Source organism: Lates calcarifer, linkage group LG4 (genome assembly GCF_001640805.2).
Source record: "Lates calcarifer isolate ASB-BC8 linkage group LG4, TLL_Latcal_v3, whole genome shotgun sequence".
Classification (NCBI taxonomy): domain Eukaryota; kingdom Metazoa; phylum Chordata; class Actinopteri; family Centropomidae; genus Lates; species Lates calcarifer.
The window spans coordinates 14,549,208-14,574,008 of record NC_066836.1 but is presented as its reverse complement, the minus strand read 5'-3'; the positions used below and the strand labels follow the sequence as shown (position 1 = coordinate 14,574,008).

General features: G+C 40.0%; 4 protein-coding genes across 14 annotated transcripts in view; 2 read left to right on the top strand and 2 right to left on the bottom strand.

Moving 5' to 3' along the window:
• The window catches only part of LOC108883565 (myomegalin), a 43,521-nt gene extending 39,897 nt beyond the window's left edge, over window positions 1–3,624 (top strand). For all 7 annotated transcript variants that reach the window (XM_051070069.1, XM_051070073.1, XM_051070068.1 and 4 more), the window contains one exon: window positions 621–3,624. In XM_051070069.1, the coding sequence (XP_050926026.1) occupies window positions 621–760 (140 nt within the window). In that variant the 3' untranslated portion in view covers window positions 761–3,624. The remainder of the gene's footprint in view (window positions 1–620) is intronic.
• A 539-nt stretch (window positions 3,625–4,163) lies between these two features.
• Window positions 4,164–8,804, bottom strand: prkab2 (protein kinase, AMP-activated, beta 2 non-catalytic subunit). 5 transcript variants are annotated; one of them, XM_018676878.2, is made up of 8 exons: window positions 8,694–8,804; window positions 7,510–7,692; window positions 7,237–7,394; window positions 7,012–7,105; window positions 6,584–6,698; window positions 6,298–6,431; window positions 6,122–6,190; window positions 4,164–6,012 (listed from the first exon to the last, which is right to left on the bottom strand). In XM_018676878.2, the coding sequence occupies exons 2-8, from the start codon at window positions 7,666–7,668 to the stop codon at window positions 5,935–5,937; spliced, it is 807 nt and encodes a 268-aa protein (XP_018532394.1). In that variant the 5' UTR covers window positions 7,669–7,692; window positions 8,694–8,804; the 3' UTR covers window positions 4,164–5,934. The 5 variants fall into 5 exon arrangements, with proteins under 5 accessions (XP_018532394.1, XP_018532395.1, XP_050926032.1 ...); XM_018676879.2 differs by having other exon boundaries at window positions 7,510–7,689; window positions 8,694–8,801; XM_051070075.1 differs by lacking the exon at window positions 8,694–8,804 and adding an exon at window positions 8,654–8,674.
• Window positions 8,805–9,719: 915 nt separating this feature from the next.
• LOC108883563 (calcium-binding mitochondrial carrier protein SCaMC-1) lies at window positions 9,720–15,432 on the bottom strand. Its single transcript, XM_018676868.2, has 10 exons — window positions 14,779–15,432; window positions 14,461–14,587; window positions 14,230–14,317; window positions 13,960–14,071; window positions 12,856–13,014; window positions 12,610–12,762; window positions 12,397–12,504; window positions 12,110–12,277; window positions 11,768–11,918; window positions 9,720–11,306 (listed from the first exon to the last, which is right to left on the bottom strand). The coding sequence occupies exons 1-10, from the start codon at window positions 14,968–14,970 to the stop codon at window positions 11,125–11,127; spliced, it is 1,440 nt and encodes a 479-aa protein (XP_018532384.1). The 5' UTR covers window positions 14,971–15,432; the 3' UTR covers window positions 9,720–11,124.
• Window positions 15,433–16,460: 1,028 nt separating this feature from the next.
• LOC108883564 (protein FAM102B) lies at window positions 16,461–24,280 on the top strand. The gene is made up of 11 exons (XM_018676869.2): window positions 16,461–16,759; window positions 18,390–18,510; window positions 18,788–18,817; window positions 19,253–19,369; window positions 19,715–19,761; window positions 21,045–21,148; window positions 21,517–21,612; window positions 21,734–21,941; window positions 22,229–22,365; window positions 22,775–22,838; window positions 23,097–24,280. The coding sequence occupies exons 1-11, from the start codon at window positions 16,614–16,616 to the stop codon at window positions 23,137–23,139; spliced, it is 1,113 nt and encodes a 370-aa protein (XP_018532385.1). The 5' UTR covers window positions 16,461–16,613; the 3' UTR covers window positions 23,140–24,280.
• Window positions 24,281–24,801: the final 521 nt, after the last annotated feature.

Sequence of the window (24,801 nt, the reverse complement as noted above, 5' to 3'; positions counted from 1 at the left end):
GCATTGCTTATTCTCTAATCACTCATTCTCGGCTTTTCATCTGCAAGCAATGTACTATTTGGGGAATTTCATTACAACTAATATTCATCACAGCAACCCGCTCCTTGCTGTGGTGTTACTTGTTTTAAAGGGATAGTTTGACTTTTTTTTTTATTTTCCGGAAATGCACTTATTTGCTCTCTCGCCGAGAGCGAGGTGAGAAGATTGCTGCCGCTCTCTCGTTTGTACACTAAATGTGACGCTAGAGACAGAAGTCCGTTAGCGTAGCTTAGCATAAAGACTGGAAACAGCTTGGCTCTGTCCAAAGGTAAAACAAAACAGCTACCAGTAGCTTACTAATTAAAAGTGGGAGGGATATGTGTGTCTTACCCCATTCCCAGGAGAAATTACACCCTTATGCCAAGCCAAGTTAACCATCTCCTGTCTATAGCATCATATTTACTGTACAGACATGAGAGTACTTTCAATCTTCTCATCTAACTCACTGCAAGAAGACGAATACGCATATTTCTCAACATGTTGAACTGTTCCTTTAACATTTCACCTCACTGGCAGTTTCTCAGTTTTGTCTAAGGATTGTTAAGTAGTAACTTACATCTTGTTTTCCCATTCTCCTCCAGCTGAGGACCCAGGAGGTGCTGCCAGAGAGCAGCCTGCTGATCGCAGTTTCCTGAAGACCAGCGGTGCCTCCGTCGCCCCCGGGGCTGCGGCCAATCAGCGTCCAGCGGCGAGGAAGCGCAGCAGCCAATGCCTGCTTTAGACTTTTAAAAGAACCAGCCTCAACGCTACCACCTCTGACCTCTAACCTCTATGCTGAAACAGCCAAGACCCCTCTCCCACAACAGCCCACCCTCCTCCCAGCCCTCCACACCGACCTGCCCTCCTCTCTCATTCAACACCCCACCCCCACACACACACACAGCCTCAGCCATGAGAGTGCTTCCATCCTTCCCTCCCTTGGGCAATATGTGCAACAGTATAATCTGCACCTTGAGCCTTACCAGACTCCATTCACTCTCTCACCATTTTTGTCACTCTCTGACCCCCCCACCCTCTGCCACACGTATCATTGTCTTTGAGTGATGCAGTCAGCAGTTTGCCTTGTCGTGTGTGTGACAGAAGAAGGTCTTTGAAATGTGCTTCTGATGGTTTCAGTGACGTGCGTCCTACTGATGGAGCTGGTTGAAGATGCTCTTAGACACTGATCTCAGACCAGATCTTTTCCATCATAGGGTTTATCACAGAAACAGGTAATTAAACAGTCAGTTACCTTGTATTTTTGGAAATTTAGACAAAGATTTTACATTGGAGGATTTAAAATCTTAGACATAGAGAGAACTAAACTTGAGACTTAAATAAGAAGTTTCTGTAATGCGCCCCCAGATCTGTCTGTAAGAGCATCCTCTCCTGAGAGCCAGGCAGCCTGTGGACTAAATAGATGTTCATGCATGTTTAAAATGGCTTGTGAGAGGGATTCTGCACACATATCTATGTGCGTGTGATCGAACACAGCTCACTCAAAGACAAGAGATTGTCAACTACGACTGCCACAGAAATGTTTACTTCTTGTGGCGCTTTTATTAACGAGGACATCCTTTTTTTTGCAAATGCAATGCAAAGAACAATGACACCCACAATGTATCACTACAGACACAGTGGAGGAATGTAGAGGAGGTAGGTGATCACTGCTACATAGTTGTGTACTAGCTGTATCTGTATTTGCGGAGGAAGCTTACGAATGGTATGTCAGCCATCAGCCAAGGGTTATGAATAGCAGAACAAAAGGTTCCATTTCAGTCACAAGCCTCCTCTTTTAACTCCTAGTGGTGCTTTTTTGGCATAAAACTGCAGTCGTGAAAATAATGAGGACAGGAGATTTGGTTAAATTCTAAAGGACACTCTTCGATTGATTTCTAAGCAGGATGTACACCACAGTATGTAAAAAAAAGAGGTTAAAGTGCTCAAATGGAACCAGGCTAAACACGCGTATTCAAGCTCCTCTGTAGGAGTTCTCATACGAGCATGTGCAATAATAACGTTGTTTCTTGAATGATCATGCTGCACCGGGTTATTATTATTATTTCTTTGCCTGACACTGGATTATTAATCACACTCATGATAACGTTAGGACACGATCTGTGTAATGATTGTACTTTTTTCTGAAGTGTTGATGCATGACAGAGATTAGTAGATGGTCAAAATTTAAGATGTGGAAGAAGGGATTACCAATACTTGCCAAAGTTTGAACTTTGAACTCTTTACTTCACTTTGACTTGCCTTATCCATGCGAATGACAAACTGTTGGATCAGACTGAAGGGATACAGAGGTGTCTTCTTGTCAGAGGGCCTCTGGAACCACAGAGACGGTAACCGTTAGACAGCGTTAGACAGAAATGAGCTCCTTTTTTGGACCAAAACTCAACAGTGGATATTTCCCATATGGCCATATGCTATAGTCTTTGTGTTATTTCTCTTGGTTCAGGCCGTCTCAGCATTCCCATGGCAATGGCAATATAGGTTATCAAGTTCTCTTAGATGATACAAACTTTGGCAGGGTACTGGTGGGATCATTATTCTGTAATTCACTCACTTATAACAGTTCGACATCATGTTTAGTTTGATGTGTTTTCTTGCTGTACATTTGCCATTTTATGCTGTAAATAATCAGCTTTTTCTGTATGAACTTTACTTTTGTGTGGGTGTGTGTGTGTGCATGTGTGTGTGTGCGTGTGTGTGTGTGTGTGTGTGTGTGTGAAAAAACATCCAACATTTGCTTTTTGCAAAGTTGATTATCTGGGTAGCTGTGCAATAGCTTTATATATTTTATTTTGATGTTAAACATCGTTGTATCACAATATGTTTGCTACATTCACTCTTTGCAATGTATGGTTTATATGCAGTGTAAGGTAGAGGATTATGTCACTTTGAATCAAGTAGTCACATAGATGTGTCTGATAAGAAATCATCAACAATGCCTTTCATGATATGTAAGACACTGATCACAATATCGTCCACCTATAACAAAGCTCTGATTAATGTTGCTTCGCTTGCCTTTAAATTTAGCTTGAGAGCTTCTCCACTCTGCTCTCATTGGTAGAAATGGCCTTGAACTAGCGCTAGTCTACCTGAGATCTGCCAAATTAGGTTTTATTTGCGCTCGAGTTTCCAGAAGACAAAAGTTGCCAAGTATTTCAGTAGAGGTAAAAAGTGTGGTATTTCCTTTTGAAATTAATGACGTTAAAGGGAAACGTTTTGAATAATTGTCTACTGTAAAAAGAAAAAGCCAATGACCTGAAAGATTGTGAAATGCTGGATCCACAAAGCACCTTGTTAGAGCGTAAACAAAGCCTTATTGCTATTTGTTATTAAGAAGGGAATCAAACAGCTGTTTGAAACAATGTATTGTTGGTCCTGAGTTGCATATGTATATACTGCTATTTGATTGGTGCAGCTTTTATGTGATTGGAAAGCAGCTTTGTTTCTGAGTTTGTGTATAATGAACTAGAAAGCCGATACAGGACTCATATGGATCCTGTCTCTGATGACAGTTAACAGTGTGTTGTGTTGGCACAAGTATTATCATTGAAAGATTTTAGGAAGGAATGAATAAACACTTAAAAAGCTTGTGGGATTTATTTTTATTGAATGCAGTGTTTGGCTCTGATTTAATATTTGTTTGTTTTGTTTGGACCCCCATTAGCTTCTTCTTTTACTGTTGCTAACAGATAAAAGTTTGTACCTTAGTTCATTAAAGAATAACTCAACACCAGGCTGTTGGACCTCTGGCCACACCCACAAGTGATGTCACAGTGTACTGACACACCCTGGGGTACATGTTTACATCACTGCAGCAAGATGAGACATTAGAGCACTGAAGTAGAAACAATTAAACAATTAATTTTCAAACTTGACTGGCAAATGATTAACTGTAAGAAATATAAATAATGTTTTAAGAACACACAATAGTGTGTCTTTAACCCAGAATTCAAAACACTAGCTACTTATACCAGGAAGTTTCAGGTTCAAGAGAAAGTTTAATAATTCCAACTATAAAAAACACTTTTATAAGAAAACATTTTTTTAAACTTATAAACCTCAAAGAGTGCATCTTTAACCCAGAGTATTAGCTTCTTACACTATAAATAAAGACAGAAAGGCAAGAGTAGGGACAAGCATGTCCTCTCTTTATTTGCAAACAAGTAAAACCTCATACAGTGAATCTTCACACTGGTTCTGCAAAGCATTTTAAAACATTCATGAAACAGTTGTAAAATTCAAGTTTTGGATTCTAGCCTTAATTCACCATTTTGTTTGTCCGTACTCCCTTATCATATCTGTAAGTCTTAAAAACTCTGGACAAAACTTGGCAAGGCTCAACATTCAGAAAATACTTTCAGCATCTAGTTGATCACCAACAGGATTCATGAAAGCCCCTTTTATGGATCTGTAAAGTGTATCAACTGTGGGTATATACTGTGTAAGTGCAGACAATTAAACAACACGACTTACAAGAGACAAAAATAACTTTTAAAGCCACCATACCTCACAATACAGATGAGCTTAAATGCTTATTAAGCACACACATGTGAGCAAACCTTGTACGTTTAAATTCATAGCAACTATTCATACTCATAGCCCTGTTTATTCATCTAAAAATGTGCGTCTGATCACATTTCGAGGTGTTCGCGGTCGATCTGCTTCTGAATGTGAACCACGCTCAGTAAGGGTGCCAAATCCTCATAAGTTACACACATTCAATGCATGCAAAGCAGCAAGTTGCACACGCCTCTGTGTGTGATTATACATGTAACAGATACAGTACATTTCTATTTGATAAATAGAACTCAGTACAGATGCACACGTACAAAGCACTGCAAGTTTATCATATCTAAAAAAAAAAAAGAAAGAAAAGGAAAGCACTAATTGGGTTCAACAGACCAGAGAAACTACAGTACAAGAGTTGTCTGCTGCATAGTTAAAAGCTTCTAATGACACTCCTGCTCACAGGATGGTAAAGTGCTTGCGAAATTATGTCAAGATAAAGGCAACAACAGAACTAAACACTGACCTCTGACCACCATTCCACATTTGGAAAGTGGATTTTCTCTTGAAACAGACGAGTACTCCACTTAAAGTGGCGATTACAAATAACAAAACTGAAATTGTAAGTAAGTCCACTCATCTAATGTGTTTTGACAACATCAGATGGTTTCCACTGCTAACCTCTAAACAAAGTTCAGTCCTTTTCTTTTGCAGATTATTGCACCACATGTTCAAGCAAAGCCAAGTCTGCTGCTCTCATCAGCACCTCCAACCTGATGGCAGGCATGATCAAGTCATTCTGTGACTCTGCACGCACTCTCCAAGAGAAACGTCAAGTCAGTTAGTTAAAAGTTTCACCAAATCAGTTGAAGGAGGATAAGCTGACGCAACACTTCAAAATCAATCTGTCGATCCACACCAGAAACACTCAAAAGTCCCGCACTTAATGAGAGCGTTCATGAAACAGATCGTTAACAGATCCTCTACCTGCCAAAATGACACAGATACACACCCGAAAAAATTCCTTTTTACACACAAACATGCACGTAATCAGAAGGTGCAGCAAACACTCAATACACACAGTGATTTAGTCAGTCTCTTATCTGTCTGTTGATGTCACAGGTAAAAGCCACGGTATGGTTTTCATCTCGCCGACACCCTACACGCACATATATGCACACTTCGCTACTTTTGTTCACAGCCCTATGTAGACCGAAGTGCAACCTTTTTAAAAAAAAACCAAGCTGCAGTCACAGCCACTGGCCTTGAGCTCACCTGTAAACTGGTTTCAGTGCAAGATTTGGCTAAAGGTGATCATAAAAAACAAAACAAACAAACAAACAAAAAATGGCAGAGTACAAACAGGCTGCTTTCTAAATGCACTGTGCAGGTTTAGATGGGCTTGTAAAGCAGAGAAGTGACATATTTCTTCTTGTATCTGTGAGTCGCGCTCAGCACCATCACTCCATCCTACACAGAGAGAAAAACAATACACGGGCAGGCTGCCATTAGAGGGATCCAAATCCGTGGAGAAAACAAACAGAGTGAGAAGTGTTTCAGCCATTCCTAGTGAACCTACCTTTATTGAGAGAGCGTAGAGGTGATTTAGCATGACGTGGTTGGGTTCGGGCAGCAGGGCAGGGTCACACTGACAAGAAAGAGGTTACAAATAAAATAAATACAAGGCAAATCAAGGCCTAAAGAAAATCTAGTATTAAATCAGAGTTGTGAATAGGAAAAGGTGTAGACACTGACAGATATATTGGTGTCTTTGTTGAGTATGACTTGAAGGAGGTGAGGAGGGAGAATTGGTGGGGCTTTGAAATGCTCCTCTGGTCTGAAGATGTACTGCTCCTGTCCATACGGACCTGGAGGGGAGCTGGACAAATCTGTGAATGCATAACAAACACAATCACACAACTAATAAGGTTTCTACATTTCTTAAAATCATCCAAAGGGCTTTTTAAAAAAAAAAATGTTTTTCAGTTTTATTTCATCAGCTAAATGAGAGCTAGTATAAACAGCCTAGGTGCAGGCTGACCTGATGTGTCTGAGCACTCCAGAGAGTCGACCTGCAGGGCATCAAACACCTCAAAGTCAGACTTCTTCACCTGGATCAGGTTGTTGATGGTGCCGAGCTGGCTGGTTACCACTGGCTGCAAAGGAGGAATGTTCCCAGAGGTCATAATTGGACATTGTGTAATTATTTATAGCACTCTGCACACATTTCCCTGTGTATTATAGAGACTTCAAGCACAGTTATAGATAAGGGTTTAAGCGTACTGCGATGTTTGTGTGGTTATTCTGTGTTTTTGCAGACCATGGAATATCACTATGGCAACATTGATAATATCAGCCAGCATATAATATAAATGTTATTTTTTCCCCAATTTAAGCGGTGAAAAAAGAACTTAATGAACAGATACACTAAAACATGAAAAAGACAAGAACAAGACAGTGATGTTGTACCTCTGAGGGATCGTGGACCCACTGCCCATCCACAAAAAACTTGTATTGGTGCTCTCCTTCAGGTAGGTCCAGGATCGCTACGAAGTCATTATGGCTTTGGCAAGAGGAAGAGAAAGAGTATTAGTGCAATACTGGGCCTTCTTCACAGCTAAAACAAGTCAAGACACGACAAGGCAGAGAAAGTGAGAATGTGCTGACAGCTACAGCGAAAACAATCCTATTCACCTCTTATTCAGTGGTATCTTTGTGTTCCAGTTATTAAAGGAGCCAGCTATGTAGACCTCCTTCCCTCCACCCGCCCATCGGATCACAGTGGGTCGAGCCTGAGGGCCGGTCTTCACCAGGTCATCCAGATCTGGCGTGAACTCTTTCTCTCCTAACGCCTAAAAGAAATTCATGGCAAATCTTAACTGCGAGCCAGTCATAAACCTAACACATGGCACTGACATCTAAAAGGTTTCTGCACAATAATTTGTATTTCTGTTTTTTCAGCAGTACCTTGGACTCAGGCCCATGTGTGTTGAAGATGTTGGGGTCATCTGTGCTGTCCACCATCTTGCTGCTGGGTTCTTGGTCTTTTTGACTGCCACTGCTGTCTGAGCGGTGGGCTTTAGCTCCATGGCGATCTCCAGACACCCTGTCACTTGTGTTTCCCATAACGCCTCACTATTTACAGTACTACTGGAAAGACAAAACAAATCATAAAATAAAGGATTCCAATTTGACTGTAATCTAGCCGTACCATTCAGAAACAAGAAAATATTCAACACAGGCTGAGAGCTAGAATCAGTGATAAACAGTACAGTAGCTGGTGGTGATTTCATGTCTTGCTTCATACTTCCGTAAAACTGATTAGTCACTGATGAATCTTGAGATCCGAAGAGCCACGACATGTCTGCTCAGCTGTTTTCTTACATTTTACTTGCTTTCATATAAAACCAACGGTATCAATGCAAGACCTTGAAATACTATCAACAATTACAGTGAGTAACAACCATATCCTAGTCCCAGTCTGTACCTCGCATGTGTTATCATAACAACGCAATGACAATACATATCGGGCACAAACTGAGGCTATTGTGAAATCTAAATACAATGTGACATAAAATGGCTGTTTAAACAGGACAACCAGCTTCATCAAAACTGGGATTGGGTAATGGTTTCCAAATGCGATCAAGACGAGCAGCAATCTGAAAGGCTAAACGGCTTTCCATAAAGGCTAAAAGGCTTATCAACAGACCAGACAAACACAAGTAAGAAGAAACCGTGGCTGTCTGTTAACTGTGAACCTGGACCTGCCAGAACAGATCAGACCACAACAACCGCTTAACATGAATACAGTCATCCTGTCAGACTTACACACCACGAGCAACAAGTTTTAACTTCACAAACTAACTTCACATAAACAGACGGATACACCGTTGTTAAGAGCATACAGTTTTCTGCCTGTAACCTACCAGTCTCCCCGCTGTCTGTTCAGCTGTGCCCACTGAAGATTACTTCGGCAGGAGAATATTTTTAGCCGCAGCTGACAGTTAGCTAGTCGTTCGCTGTCACTTTCTAACCGCTAACAAGCTAGCTGGCTAATGTATATTTAATTCACAACGTCGGTGTCGACTGATATAACGCGACGAAAACTAACCGTATTCGCGGTGTAACAACTACGGAGCGGACAAACTCACCGATACCAGCTGTTACTCGGCACTTTGTTTATAGCGGAGGGCCCACCTACTTAAAACAACTGCAGCGCCGTGGTGCCCCAACTACGGTGTGCGGGTAAGGACAAAATGAGTTTGAAAGTTGACCTATCAGCACAGCAGGACTGCCAGGAAACTGTGTAAACATTTCAACCAGGAAAACCGAAGGTGCTGAAATTAATAATAAACATATATATATATATATATATATATATATATATATATATATATATATATATATATATATATATATATATATATATATATATATATATAAAATTAGTAGCAGGGGTGTTCTTGACTGTGAGCATTACATGGTGTCTGATGGAGTGACATATTGATTGTGTCTTGTATCAAAACATCTTAATATCAGCGGCAGTATGTACATAAATATTATTCGTAGTGCCCATAAATTTGTTTTAATTGAGGTAGAGAGGATATTTGTCTACCTTTAGTAAACCCTGGTTTAAACTGGTATTGTTTTGAGTGTCTCTTAGGACATTAGTAGACTGACTTTACTGTCATTCTCCTCTTTGAGAATAGAGTCTTATCAAGGTATACATTTAATACATTTCTGATTTATGCCTGTTATCTCTGTATGTATTACTATATGGACTTCAATCAGTCAAACATTGTATTTGTTATGCTTTTATGCTGTAAGTTAACTAGAAGTCTGGGAAGAAAGGTCCAATTCATTCTGTGCTCAAAGAATCATTAAATACTGAATGAAATTAAATGCATCTATTTTATTGTTGTATCTATCTTAAGTGGAATAGCTCATTCTTAGCTCTTCTACTAAGTCTGTGTTCTGTCTCCTCACAAGAGTTTCTCTCTCATCTATTGCTGCACATTGTTAGCTAGTTTACATTTTGTTGAGCTACATAGTACAAGCCAAATTAAGTCTAATATCCCAATTCTTCTACAGTGAAGGGAAAAAAAACTTTAAAGGACTAAAATACTGTTATGATTTGCTTTACCTATATTCTACTGACACACACCAACTCCATTAAATTTGTTAAACGTTTTGTCTTTATTGACCACTAGGTGGAGCTGTTAACACATCTCAATAATCTTCAACAAGGGACCTCATCTCTGAGGGTCTGAACTTGATACCACTGAACCATTGTTCTCAAGTGAGCCCCCCATCAAAGATCACGTTAAACATCTGTGCATAGTTTCCACATGTTCAGGTTAATGATTATTAAATCAAGAGTTTAAGTTTCTTGAAATGGAGATTAACTTATAATAAAGACAAAGGGCTGATTGTCACCTTTCATGGTAAATAAAAGCTTCCCACATATTTGCTGTGTGACAGAACAAGTAACAAAATGTTAAACGTAAGAGGATCCTATTGTGGGCGTGTGTGTGTGTTTAGGGTGGAGGTCTGGATGTGTTGAAATGGAGTGACGCAAGACAAAAACATGCTCCTTGCAAGCTTTTCAGTCCAATTATTACAGTTTTCTTAAAAATGTCACCATGTTACATTGCAGTAACCATCATTAAAACCCATAAATAAGCACAGCTACAAAAAGATGTACACTACAGACATACAGTATACCTATGGTATAGTTAAAAAAAAAACAACAACAACAAAAAAAACCACACCTCTGCTGATGTCAGAAAGTTCACATCAAGTGGCTGTAAGGCACATTGAAATGATTATGAGATAACACACAGAATGTGGAATTAGTGATTTTCACATTGCACAAGATGTGTGCATCTTCATGCACACAGATTTCCAGTGTTAACAAGTATTTGATTTTTCAGAGCCAGTTACTTTTAGTTGACAGCTGATGAGTGGTGCAGTGCTTGTCTGCAGCTGATATCACTCTGGGGCACTTTTACAACATAGAGTGTAAAGTGTTAAATTATCTCTCAGTGGTGTGAACGTCAACATTTAAATTGGCATAGTGTCATTTTCCCTTAGTCTGAGTTTGAATAAGACATTAACTCTGCTGGGATTAGCTCCACCTTTCTCTAAGAAAAAATCTTTTCACAACAGTATGTCTGACTGAGCTACCATTTTGGTTGATCACAGCTTTGAAAGCGTTAACAGTAGGATAAATTAAACATCCATTATGTATTATCATTCCTACTTTTCATGCATGTTCTATGTACAGTACTGTGTTTGTGTCAAGTATTGTTTTGCAGAGTGTAGAAATTTGGGGAGTGTGTTATGTGTCACAGCTGGATAAAAAAATCAAAGCATGCTCACCACAAATTATAAATGCTTTAGCTACTGACAGACAACCCTTACTGGGATACATACAGTTTTCCATCATCTGAACTCCTGTATCAGCTGGCGGACGTCATGCTCTGTATGTCTGATGTTCATCTGTCTTCTTGAGAATTATTGCAGACATATTTCAAGTCTGACAAATACAGTAAATGTTCTTTTTTTTATTGGCTTACGTTATCATTTGGAGATTCCTAAGCCAGTCTTCATGTACTCGTAAACCACATAGCTAATGCTGACAGCAGGAATGACTTTCATAAAGTTTGGCAGGATGCCCCGGTAGAGTCCGAAAAAACCATCTTTGGCTACAATCTTCTTCATCAGAGAGGTCATGGAGGGCTGGTCTGACGCATCCAGAGACGCTGCAAAGAAACATTAAGTTAGGGAGGGAAATGTTGTATCCACAAGCGTACTTCTTATTTCTGTACTCTATGTCAGAGGCAGCTGCTCTATGCAAGTTTGCACATTGGAAGGAGTAAAAGAAGTACAAACAAGATTTCTTTGAATATCAAATTCAGTACAGTTTTATCTGGACAGAGAGTTCATCTGTTGAAGAGACAGTTGTGTATTTCTGTAATTATGATTTATTAGTTTGTGTTGGCAATTTGCTGTCCATATCTTTACTTTAAAAGTACTTTTTACATTGAGAAAGGGGTGTCCTTTTCTGTTGCAGCCCACTTACATCAAGTGTATGTTTACATAAAATACTGGATACCTTTACAGAACGTTGTCATAATAACATAAACATCTTTCCTATAATGAAAAATATTACGCATTGTGTCATGTTTGTCATCACTGTTGTCAAATGTCAGACTGAGTTTACCTTGTGCCTGCATCCGTGTGCGTACAAGTGCGAGTGGATAGCTCGCCAGCTGGCCACAGGTGCTAGAGATGGTCCCGCAGCCAAGCAACACCATTACTCCGGGGTTAGCCGAGTCTTTGGGGTGGTACGACAACCAAGCATTCTTTAGACTCTGAGACACAGGAAGTAAATGATACTGCGTGTAAGCATAACACTAAAATCAATTTCTCTGATTACATATAATACGTCTCTGCTAAGCAAAATGAATCAGTTTAGTGTGCATATGGATGAGTTCATTTAACAAAGTGCACTCTGTGGTGAAATATCACTGAAGGGGCAGCATGCATCACAAAGCCTGCATACCTCATACACAGCGAGGTCTATCCCAGCGTAGGGAATGATGCCCAGTAAGTTTGGAATGTAGCCCTTGTAGAAAGCTTTGACCCCCTCCTTCCTCAGGATCTTCTTGGCACAGTCAAACACTCCTGAATACTGGCCAGTCTTTCTCAGAGTCAGTCGAGTTTTCAAAACCTCAACAAGTACAGAAGAAGAATTGTTGGGAGAACTTTAAGGAGCTAACTTCATTTCATTTCTAATGCATCCCAGGACTGAGGCTGTATGATCAAACAGTGATGCAACAGTCGTCTTACCTCCATCGGATAGATGGCCGTCTGTGCTGTGGCCCCAGCAAGAGAGCCAGCCATAAACCTCTTGTGTGTCTCGATTTTTTTGCCCTCTGATGTTAATAACTTCTTATACTGCAACAAAAAACACACAGGAAAGTAAATAAATTGCACACATGACAAATATCTATTATACACATGCAATAAAAAACGTTCTGCTTTTCAGAGGCCATCACTTACTTGCTCATATGCCATAAATTTGATAGCTGTCTCAGGTGCAATCTTTAAAACATTAATTCCATTTCCCCTCCACAGTGAAGTTAGACCTCCCTCTATGATCATCTGTTTGAAGCCCCCGACCAGGCTTATCTTGTTGGTCTTAGAAGAGTGAACCTGCAGTAGGAAATTATAACATTAACAGGATATTTGCACATGCATCTATTAAAGGACAGGCTATATTTGGCTATTTCTTTTAATATATTTCACCTGCATGAAGACTTTCATCCTGTCCAGAGGGGCAGTACCAGTGCGAGAAACAGCCCCCGCCACTGCACCGGCAACAAGCTGCTTCCACCAGCCACCTGAGCTCTTCTCTTCCTCTGTGAACTCATCAGGGATGGCAAGGCTGTCACCTATGTCCAGCACCTAGTGAATATAAAAGCACATTTACTCACAACCGTCATGTATGGACACTGGGTGAGCTATAAACACATGTAGTCAGTGTTATATGAAAAATATTTTGCCTTTGAGAATGTATCTAAATCTGAATTTACATGTGACAAAGTGTCTCTCTGTGTTGCTGTCAATGTGAAAAAAAAAAACTTCACAAGCCACTTCTCCTTTTGAGGTCTATTTTTCACAGTGACACAGCAACTGGTTTTGCCAAATTGTGCACTGAAGTGAGGACATTTACAAAACCTTGAATGTAAGGTTTTTCAGCCAGAGGGTACAAACACACTTTTCATTGAATATTTGTTGAAACTTGTGCAAAAAGACCACACAGTGAGTAAACAGCTGCCAAAAACTGCTGTGGTCATAAAAATGTTAACAAACAATGATTGTGTTCCTTATCCTTTAGCAAGAAGTGCTTGAGAAACCATAATCACTGAGCAGACTGAACCCTCATCTTGCATGCTTTCAGTGTTTCAGATAAACAAGTCAAATGTTTTTCCAACAGCATAAAGGTGTCTGTGACAAGGCAATTTAGTGCAACACTGCAGGGAAACACAAGCATTTCTGTTATGTGTCCTGCGATCACTACTATGTCAAATTAATGGTGTGGGAATGCAGGTTTGTCTAGTTTTGTTCCCAGACAACATAAATGTGGAGTGCAGAAAACATCTCTACACATTCAAGTAACAAACAAGTCAATGACACCTTTATTTGCACTAAGGAGCAAGCTGTGGGAAACGAGTGTGGTGCTGTGACCTAATTATGTAGGACAGTCTAGTCTTTCAAAGCTACTGCCAAAATGTGGACTGCAGAGAAAATCCATAATATCTGACACATGAGGGCTGGACTCCATGTGATTTCTTCCACTGCAGTTGCCTCTGTACGAGTCTACAGTGTATATGTGTGCATGTCCTGTACCGAGGAATGTTTCCAGTAGCGTATGATCTCTTCCAGGTTGTGCGCAGGGTTAAACAGGAAGTGTTCTCTCCACTCATTCCAGTCCACCATCATGGTGCCATCAATGTCCATGCTAAGGAAACACAGAGAAACTCTTTATCCACGAACTGATGGCTTATTGTGGTGCATTACACAGCACAAACTGTGATCAAGATAAAGCCTCCAAATTACTTGCAAACAACACTTTTGTTGACAGACACATGTTACAGTGGGAAGAAGTGGAGGTCAAACCTCTGTAAGATTTTCAGGGCATCCTCTCTGCTGACATCCATGCCCAGCTCTGCAAGGCTCTGCTGGATCTCCGAGGCATCGATGCGCCCTGACACAATATAATAAATCTCTATTGAAATATGCACCAGCATAAACAGTGGACATGTGGCTCTGTAAACAGTCACTGTTTAAATATGTATGAACACTCGTGCCGAGGCAGCTCCTGCAAAAAACAGTGAACTCATCGCCTACCATCGTTGTTTCTGTCCAAACTTCTGAACGTCAGCAGCAGCTTCTTCTCGTGCTCCTTCAGATATTTGGTAAACTCGTTGAAGTCCAGACTCCCATCTTTGTTCTGGTCACCAGACGACACAATTTTCTGCAGAGAGGAGATTAATCTAATGCTTTATTTGCCTCCTTGAATAACACACACACACACACACACACACAGCCAAGCCAGGTACTCACACTGCTAAGAAAATTTCATGCAAAACGAGCAGGCCAGGACCCAAAAACTCTTGCCTAAATAGGAATCTTTCCTCCCATGCCTTTCTCTCTCTTTTTTTATACCTGTGCAGCTCCCTGTCGGAATATGCCCATTGCCTTGAGGCCCGCGCGCAATTCAGCGACATCCACCTTCCCATCTTTATTGGTATCGAGCCTCTCGAACAGGTCCTGGTATGACCTCTCACTGTCGGCATCCCAGCACCGGGCATTTAATAGTAAAGACGTCCGTAGCGCCTGATACATTGTAGGGCTCATGTGAAAGCAGCGTCCAAACGAGCCGTCCTGCAGTCAGGGTGTGAGTATTAATCCATATCGAAAACCATTCATAAACCCTGCTGAAATCCTGATATGAGCTCGTTGTTTGTGACGATAAGACGGTTTCAAGACACTTTATTTTTGCAGGCTGTCCCGCGCAGAGGTGTATTCCGTAGATTTTCAGTGGAACTGCAGTAACCGAAGGCGGAGCTACGTCGCCACTCGATGTTTTCTACGGAAAAGCATGAAAGATGGCAAAACAGAAAAGTGGTGAAATAAACGACCTTTGGATTAACCGCGCGCGTAATCCGGATTATGCTTCTTATATTGCACCAAATCATCTGTTATTTCACATTTGCAACGTGTGATGTGTGGTGGTGCATTACAGAGGAAATCTAATCTCTTCATCTAGAAGGACGTGTCATTTGAAACACATTGCATCGCATTTCCTACAACGTAATAACGCCGGTGTTCACTAGAGGGCGGTGTTTCATCGCACAAAAGGCGCGAGGAAAAAGAGTAAGAGGATTGGTGTATCAGACACTGAAGAGGCGTTTATGCGATACTTTATCCATGGAGGAAGTTTACTTGTGTATTTCCATTTTCTGTTACTACCTCTACTTTCCCCCTTTTATGTCAGAACCCCTATCTGACAGGTGGAGCTAATTAAATTTCAGATTAAGACTGACATACAAAAAAGAGTTTGTTACACACTGTGTGATGCATTGTTACAGATACCCAGCAGTATGTAAAATAGATTCAAATGAGCCCCTCAACCAGCTGCAATATTAAAATGCTGCTTACATGTACATGTTAATGCATTAGTAATGATAATCCAGTAATGTAGTGTGTATAACTCTCTGAAAGCGGCCATTCTTTATTCTGGGTACTTTTCTATTTTGCTGACAGCTCTTCTGTACTTTTTAGTAAATAAGTGATAGTGTTTCACTAGTAATGGGGAATTCCTCATCAGACTTCTTCCTTCACCTCTGTTTAGAAATAACAAAAAGGATTTTCAGATTTTCGTTTAATCAAATTGTCATGTAAACTACATAAGATTACAGCTGGGGCACAACAAACGTAGAAAATATTGAGGTGACTTTATAGCTATATATCAATATATGTGTGTGTGTGTGTGAGATTTGTGTATGTATGTGTGCATTTCATTTCTTCTTTTAGTCACATGCGTGAGGAATGACAGATATTCTCCCCTCTGTTTCCCACTTCTCTTTTACACGGGCATTTTGTGGTCACGGGAACATCACGATGCATTAACTTCACCGTAGCTTTGAGAGTGATAGAGAAAGTAGTATTTCTCCTGTGTGGGCGTTTTGAATGACTTTCAGACTGTAAAAACGTGCAGTCCAGCTATTATATTCGTGACTTCGGTTACTCTCTTTTTTCGTGCAGCTCCAGTGTCCAATCAGACCCCAGAATTCCCCTCACGTCATGAATTATATTTTTCAGTGGGTGGGAAGGAGGAGATTTGAACTTTGAATCGTGTCTGCTGAGTCCGACCGCAGCAACACAGCAACAGCTGAGAGAGCAGCAGTGAGAGCACTGAGCAGGCAAAGTGTACAGCTGTCTGTCAGCTTCTCCACTTCAGCTGTGTCCCAAACTTTCACCAGCGCTCAGGAAAAATCATGTCGTTCATTCTTATGAAGAAGAAGAGATTTAAATTTAAAGTAGACTTCGACTTGGAGGAGTTGTCATCGGTTCCCTTCGTAAACGGAGTTATATTCTGTAAAGTCAGGCTCCTAGATGGAGGCTTTGCTGAGGAGTCGACTCGGTAAGATTTTTTGCTATTTATAGCAGCAGTTCACTGGTTGTTCGAACAAGGTAGAGTTAAATTTAAGTGAAACTTGTTTTGACTAGTTTTAAGTCCCTCTTCAGCTCACTTTGGACACCTGTTCAGCGTTTCTCGTCTAAGCTTTGTTTCTTTTATTTTTACTTACCAGCCTGTAGACTAATGTGTAACTAATTAATGTTCAGCTATACAACAGAAGCTAGCTGTAAGCTAACCTAACTAAGTTTGTACTTAGTATTAGCTGAAGCTAAGCGGGGAACTGTTCTATATTAACTTACCTTGCCAACGGTTGAAGACTCACTGCAGTTTGTAAGGACAGCGAGGCTGCGATTTGACGTGATTTTATAAGAGGCAGTGACGCTAATTAGTTCAATAAAATCTAAGTTTATTTTTTAAGAGCTGGAGAAAGTTTGTTTTTTTCGTTAACCGGTGTTTACACAGTTGATCGAGCCGTTGCTAAGCAACAACTGCCGTAGGATAACGTGAACAGTGTCTGCTAGACTTTAACAGTCAGCTGGATATAATAATAATAATAATAATAATATAGTTGGAGGTTGTTTAATAGAACAGATATTTCGACTTCTGTGCTCGAGTTCTTTCTTTCATTTCTGTGTTTATATTATCTGTTTATTGTTCCTATTGTATTGTCATATACCAAAAACGGAATTTCCTTCCATTGCAAAGGGGCATACAAGGCTAAATCCCTCGGGTCTATGATTGTAACTGCTCGTAGCACTTAAATGAGTCACTCTGGAAAAACGGACACAGGCGCAACTCATGTCAACCGCTAGTCTTCATTACTTTGCCATGGTAACTGTTCCTAAAAACTATAGGGTAAACACTGTATTCTTAGTTTACCATGCTCCAACCACAGCTGTTTTCTCTGTGTTGAATACAAGTATATTAACAATATTAACAGGCATATTGTTCCTGATGCATGGAGTCTTAGTTATGAGTAATTTATATATACATTATCATTTTAATACTCATAAAAGTATCTAAAATATAATTAGCATTTTCTTCCATCCCTGTTGCATTACTTTAAAGCTACACCTCTTTATTGCTGCTGCCAGTGATCAGCACTGTCTACTCTGTGCATTGTGCATGTACCATGTGAAGTCAAGGTGACCAAAATGGCCCAAAATCACTCTCACTCTTCCAAAAGATCAATATGTCAAGGATGGTGAGAATCCCATGATACAAGTTCCACACATGATGACTAGTTATTTAATTTTCCTATTGTTAGAGTTTGAACCAAAGTGGATCCAACATCTGACCAGTTGGAATTACCAAATGTTTGCAAGGGATGAGTGAATACATCATCCAGTATAACTTTGTAGGAGATAGCTCAAAACGTCTAGGAAGATCATGAGCTCACATCACAGACTGAATTTAGAAAATACCACTTGCTACATTTATCTAAAAAACATTAAAAACCACAGATTTAACTTTTCTTGATGGTCTGGGACACTTCCTCCCCATGTACTCTGTGGTTTACCCATGCATAAGTAGTAGCAGACTTGTGATTAATGTCTTTTCTTTCAGTTTTCATTATGTCCCTGTGTTTTGGTGTCTGTGTGAACCAGTGTTTTTATATGTTCCTCTCTCACAGAGAGCCAGTCCAAGCCAACTGTGTTCGCTGGAAGAAGAAATTCTCTTTCATGTGTAAGATGAGTGCCAATGCAGGGACAGGTGTACTAGACCCCTGTGTGTGCCGGGTGTCTGTGCGCAAGGTACAGGACATTTTTTCTGTTTTGTTGACACTACAAAAATGCACAGTAGCTGTTTTCCATAGCAGAATCCAGGAAGTTAACTGAGACTTTAACATTTTATGTACATAAGACCAAAAGCACAGTTAATTTGTAACCATATCACAGCACCCAAGTGCTTTATGCAGACAACAGTCATACAACAAAGAGTCACAAATGTTTTAATGAATACAGTCATGTGTTATAGAACCAGGCAAATTCAACCTCACTTATTTTTTTGTTTGTTTTTTTGTCCTTTTAGGAGTTGAAGGGTGGAAAAACATTTGCAAAGGTAATACTTCTCTTCTAAAATCTGTTGACTGCCATTTGTTGTAAACATAGCAGCTTAAGTCACAGTGACCCATAGAACAATCTTATCATAAAATGTGTGTGATAATAGTTGGCCTTCAGGTGTCCTTAGAGGAGGTGAGTCTTGGCACTAAGAATGTTTTTATTTCTAGTTCCCGGCCTTAGTTACTGATTGAAAAATTCAGTAAAACAAAACCCACGCCATGTTAACCAATAACTTAAATGATGAGTTTAAGAATAGTTATCTGATTTCTTAAGTATTTGAAGTGTTTTTCCTTTAACCTGAGCTGGGATAGATTTCTTTAAATGTAGATAACTATGTTTTATTAACACCACATTGTCACAGGACGATACTTTGGTTTGACATTCATGAGCATAAATAGAGTAAACGGTTCAAACTGATTGATCTTGTGTGCAGCTGGGCTTTGCTGACTTGAACCTGTCAGAGTTTGCTGGGTCTGGCAGCACTACACGACGGTGTCTCCTAGAGGGCTATGACACAAAGAACACCAGACAGGACAACTCGATTCTCAAGGTATGCTGGTGACGACACACACAGCTCCAAAATCCTCCTTTAAGTACTGTGGAAAATGCCCTTAGGAGTCTTAACTACCCTGCCAGTGTTTTTGAGATTCATGGTATTGATGGAAAAGCTGAATGTCATCATAGTTGATGCAAGGCATGCCTGAGCCTGTGATCTGTTAAGTGCTTGAGCAATGGGAACCAATTTGAAATATGCATAGTCTCCTTGGGGCGCAGACCTACAATCAGACTGCATTTCTCAAAATCTTAATCTAAACCTCAGACAACAGCAACACCACACAGTGTCCCACAGTTACAGTCTAAAACTGACATGGCTGCTCTTCTTTTTTTGTTACAGGTTGTCATCACCACACAACTTATGTCTGGAGACCCCTGTTTTAAAACGTAAGAGCTCTTCCTGACCTTATTCATCTGTTTATTTTTGTTACTCATCCTTATAGTCTAATTATTTATTCAATTTGAAAATCGTAGCAAAGGAAGTCATGACTTGTCTGTTATGTTTAACTGCCAAACGGTATAGCTGTGGTTGCAAAGAAAATATGCTCGCGTGTACAAAAGTCTGTATCTAACCACAGAGGAAAGTTTTCTCATCACATCCTGTCTGTCACCAAACTTAAAACACTCTCTCACTCACAGAGTTCAAAGTTATGAAGCATTATTTTTTAGCTGAGGCCTTATCATAGTCTTATCTGAGAGCTAATAATGCCTTGCCCAGAAATTAATCTGCCCAACCTCAGAAATGAGCAACAGCTGATATGTGATCAGCACAGTCAAGAGCTGTATGTCGAGCAGTTTGTCACAAAGGACGTGATGTAATCTCACACTCCTGACAAACCCTGTGCCATGTGCAAACAGTTACCTTTCTTCAACCAACACAAGTCTATCCCTGTATTCTTTTGTGCTCCACCTCCCTCTTGATGTAATAATACACATGTCGCTGCCTTGGAGATGTCTAAAGTGTAAACTCAAGCATAGCCTAGTCATTCATCCCACGCAGCGTTACTCATTGTGTGTGGAGGATTTGCGTCGCCTGCCTCTACGCCCTCATTCCTGTGTTTAATATAGACTCTCAGTGACAGAGATGTAGGGTTTCCTGTTTTAATGTCTGCTAAACCGGACGTTTCTAAAAAGTAATCGTCATTCCGTTTTAATACACTTACTACTTACACACTTAACCTAACCTTACCACATAACCTGACCAGAGGCTGCTGGCTTTGTTGTTTGCTTGCTGATGAGTTTAAATAAGCAGTTTAGCTTATTTTAACATGTAAAGGTATATTTGATGATTGGATCAGCATAAAACTGTATTTTGATCGCAAGATTTGTCCACTGCTGACTGTCATGATATTTCGAAAAGTCAAAACTATTACCAAGTCTGTATGTGCAGAAGTTTTTTTTGTGATTATAGCATAGTAATTGACAATTGCAGGGTAGCTGTGTGCGTTGCTGTCTGCCACCATGTCTTTTTCTGTCCCACCACTGGATTCACCAAAATCAGAAATGATTAATCCCACACATAGTGGCTCTAATCAGATTAGAGTCAAAATTGTATGCATGTATGTATCTAACCATACTCACTGTTGAAGCAGTGAGAGCTCTTTTTCCACAATACTTAAGGTACCACTTTGCCCCTATTGTAACTTTACTGCTTCCTGTTTTGCCAACAGTCCTCCATCTACAGCCATGACTCTGGGAATCCCACAGGCTGAAGCAGAGTGTCTCCTTGAGGACAGAAAGGGAGGGGACATGCACATATCCCATTCACTCACTGGTATGTACTGTATATTCTCTATGGCTTTCAAGAGTTTGGTCATTCTTTCAATAGATAACCTTTAATTTTAATTTCTCAGTTCTTAACAATACCAAGGATTTTGTGTAGACAGGTTTGACAAGGTTGTACAAAGAACCATCCTCCATCATTATCCAGTCACAAACAGTCTTGTATTCAAAACCGTCTGAATAAAAAGCCTCTGCATTAAAAGGAATACTAAGAAGCCAAAAGCTAATTCTCTGTGCTTTGACCATGAAGAACCAACACTGACTGTGAATTGTATTTTTTACTTTAGGTGTGTGTGCATTTTGTCCTTGAAAATGGTCATAACATAATTTCATCACTGAGTGGCTTATATCTTGTTTCAGAGATTCCAAAGAAATCGGTATCAGTCCCAGAGGAGCTGGTGGTGTACGGTCACTCGAGAACACCCAGCTATGCAAGTCAGCAGTCAAAAATCTCAGGTACTAAACACAGAGACACATCTTTATTCCATTCACAAAAAGACAAAATTATTATCACACAAAGTGCACAAATCATATACATATCTTCTCATATAGTGTTTTCTTTCTGTTTTTTCTCTAGGTTACAGCTCAAATCACTCCAGTTTAACAGATCTGAGCCATCGGAGGAGTGCGTCAGGAGGTTCTGCCTCCACAGGCATCGGCAGCATCCTAGAATCCAGCGATCAGCAGGTAGAGAGAGGAGAGAGGGAGAGCAGGTCCACTCCACCGGTTTCTGCAAACTGTCACCATGCACCTGAACGCCCTTCTACACCCGTCAGGGTTCCAAGGTAACACACTCAATTACGAAAGGTCTGAAACTGACATCCACAACTGTAGGTCTCTCTCTCTTTTTTGACCTTAAAACTTTTCATTAAAAAAAAAACAAATTGGATCCAGTCTAAGTGGAGAAGTTTAAAATCAGCACAGCTCACTGCTCACAAATCCATCTTTTCTCTTCCCTTCTTTTCACCTTTCCTTTTCACATATTTTCTGTTTCATTTTGGGCTCAGACTGTGATGTTTCCCCAGTCAACTAAATATATTGTCTGATATCTTTTGTTTTATCTCTCTGTTAGACACCCAGTAAAGCAGAACTCCATGGAGAATCAGTTGAAGAGAGTCGATGCCACCAGGGTGGATGCTGATGACATAATAGAGAAAATCCTACAGAGCCAGGATTTTAGCCATGGTTTCTTGGACTCCAGTGCAGAGGGTGTGTACACTAAATACATTACTTAGAGGGCTTATGAGGGCTTGGAAAGTTTCCTACAGTCATTCTGATGGGATCAAATTACTCTGAAGTGTTGCAATAGAACAACTCGATGTCTTTAAGTACTTCCTTGACATGATGAATGTTGAGCAGATGTTTATGATGGCAAATTATAAACTGGAAGATAATTTGGACCATACTCACATACTTACCAGCCTAAATACTAAGGTTTATTTGAATGAGGACCACAGAAGTTTGGTTGTTCATCAGTCACATGAATACCTCAAGGGCAGTTCAATGGATAGCTCCACACACCATGTGGCTGTGTGAGCTAGGCATTTTAAACCTGACTGTGTAAGTTGACAGTTTCTTTGTTTCTTGTGTACGTGTGTGTATGTGTGTATTTCTGCAGAAGAGGGACTCAGCTTGTTTGTTGGTCCTGGTGGGAGTACAGCCTTGGGAAGCCAACACACGAGGTGGGTGTGATTATGTAACCGTGGATTGAGGGTGACATACTGCAGACGCTTATTACAAATATAAATTAGCTGCTAAACATGTTAAATTTGGATTCTAGCAAAGAATCATCTTTTTTTTTGATGTGTAAAATTAAATGTAAAGATATTTTCAATTTCACTACATAGTGTTGGTTTTGCACATAAAAGAATGACCCATAGTCAGATCAGATAACCACCCACATTTCCTGTCATGTAACACATTGTGGCGTTCTCTTTCAGGGTCGCAGCTGGAGCCTTTGAGCAGGTGGTGATCAAGTACTAGGCTTTGGGAAGCATGTGCCTGTCATAAAAGGTGCCGTATTACACTGATTCGGGGGACGCAAGACAGAGTTGTGGAGGTCCCATCAGACCCCACTCCTGACTCACTCCAGGAGATTTAATTTCCCTTATGTAATCTCTCTGCATCTGACCTACAGCCTTCTGTTGACCAGGAGAGCCCTCTAGTGTTCAAGAAGTGGAGTTGAAGGCCTTATTATTGAAACACTGAAAACTGGTGTACTGACATACAGTAGTATCTCTTGTGGTTGTCTTGTGCTCAATGAAAATGTGAGACAAGGGATTAGTACTGTAATTCCTCTGTTCACCCCATTTTGTCAGGGAGTTGTTAGGGGATTTCCCCTGTTATTTAAAAAAGTATATGACAGTGTCCAACATGTTTTTACTTTGGTATAATTTTTACTTGTTTCACCATTTTATTATGTTAGTTTTTGTATTTTATTTGTAGGAAAAAGGGGGCTGAGGTTGAGTTATTGTAACTGACATCAGGTGCAAATGTGTTTGTGAAACCACAGGTGAACATGTGTTGTCTTCTTATAAACAGAAACTGTTAATCAGTGTGTGAGAAGGATGCTATATAGGGGGAGTATGACAGATAGCTACTTGTCATCTTCTCTTTATGTGATAATCGATAATAGGATAAGTAGCAGGAGGGGGGCTGTGTCCACCCCTGTGGTCTAATATATCTAAATTAATAGACAAATAACAGTGTGGAATTTATGTACGGTGGTTACAGCACCATTGTGTGTCATTAACCCAGGCCCATTACAGATAAACAACTCTGCTCACCTGGTTGTGAGGGAGGATGACTGCATTTATAATACCATGAAGTTTTTATGTTTTGTTTTGTTCTGTTGGATGTTCTCTCTCGCGCGCTCTCTCTCTCTCTCTCTCTCTCTCTCTCTCTCTCTGTATGTTTGTGTGTGTGTGTGCGTGTTGTCTATAAAGTCAAAAGTAAAGAAATTATTTTTATCACAGTTTTTGTGAATGTGGCAAATGAAGAAAACTGTTTATTTGCTGTCACTTAAGAAGGCATATCTGCAGTATGTAAGCTATGGTCCATTTAATGAATGTTAATGGTGTATTTAAGGCCAAATCTGTAAATAAAAAAAGATGTGCACTCTGAATATGGATAGCTCTCAACTACTTTTTGTGCTACATCTCACATCTCACTAGTCCTTTCAAGGATCAAGCATCAAGGAAATCTTTATTATCCCCAAGGGGCAATTTGTTTCACAGCCAGCAGTTTTACAAAAAAACAAACATATACCATACATATTACTTTATTTTCTGTTCCAGGTTGTCAGGCCAAAATTTAATGTAAAAAATGGAAGCTGAAACTTTTAAATTGGAAAATTCAAACTGCACAAGTACACTGAAATTTCATTAACAAGCTCGACAAATCTATTTCCGGTTTAGACAAAACATATTTCAAAGTAAATTTCTGGTGAGTATATTGATGTGAAAAGGAAAACGTGAGCATGCTTTTAAATGAACCATGATATACATATATAATAATTACACGTGCTATGAACAGAAGCCGTAGATATATTTATTTGCGGAGTCATACATACTATTTTAAACATTTGGTGTGTGCATATATGCTTTTATTTTCAAAAGGAAACGTTCACCGTGTTGATGGATCCTC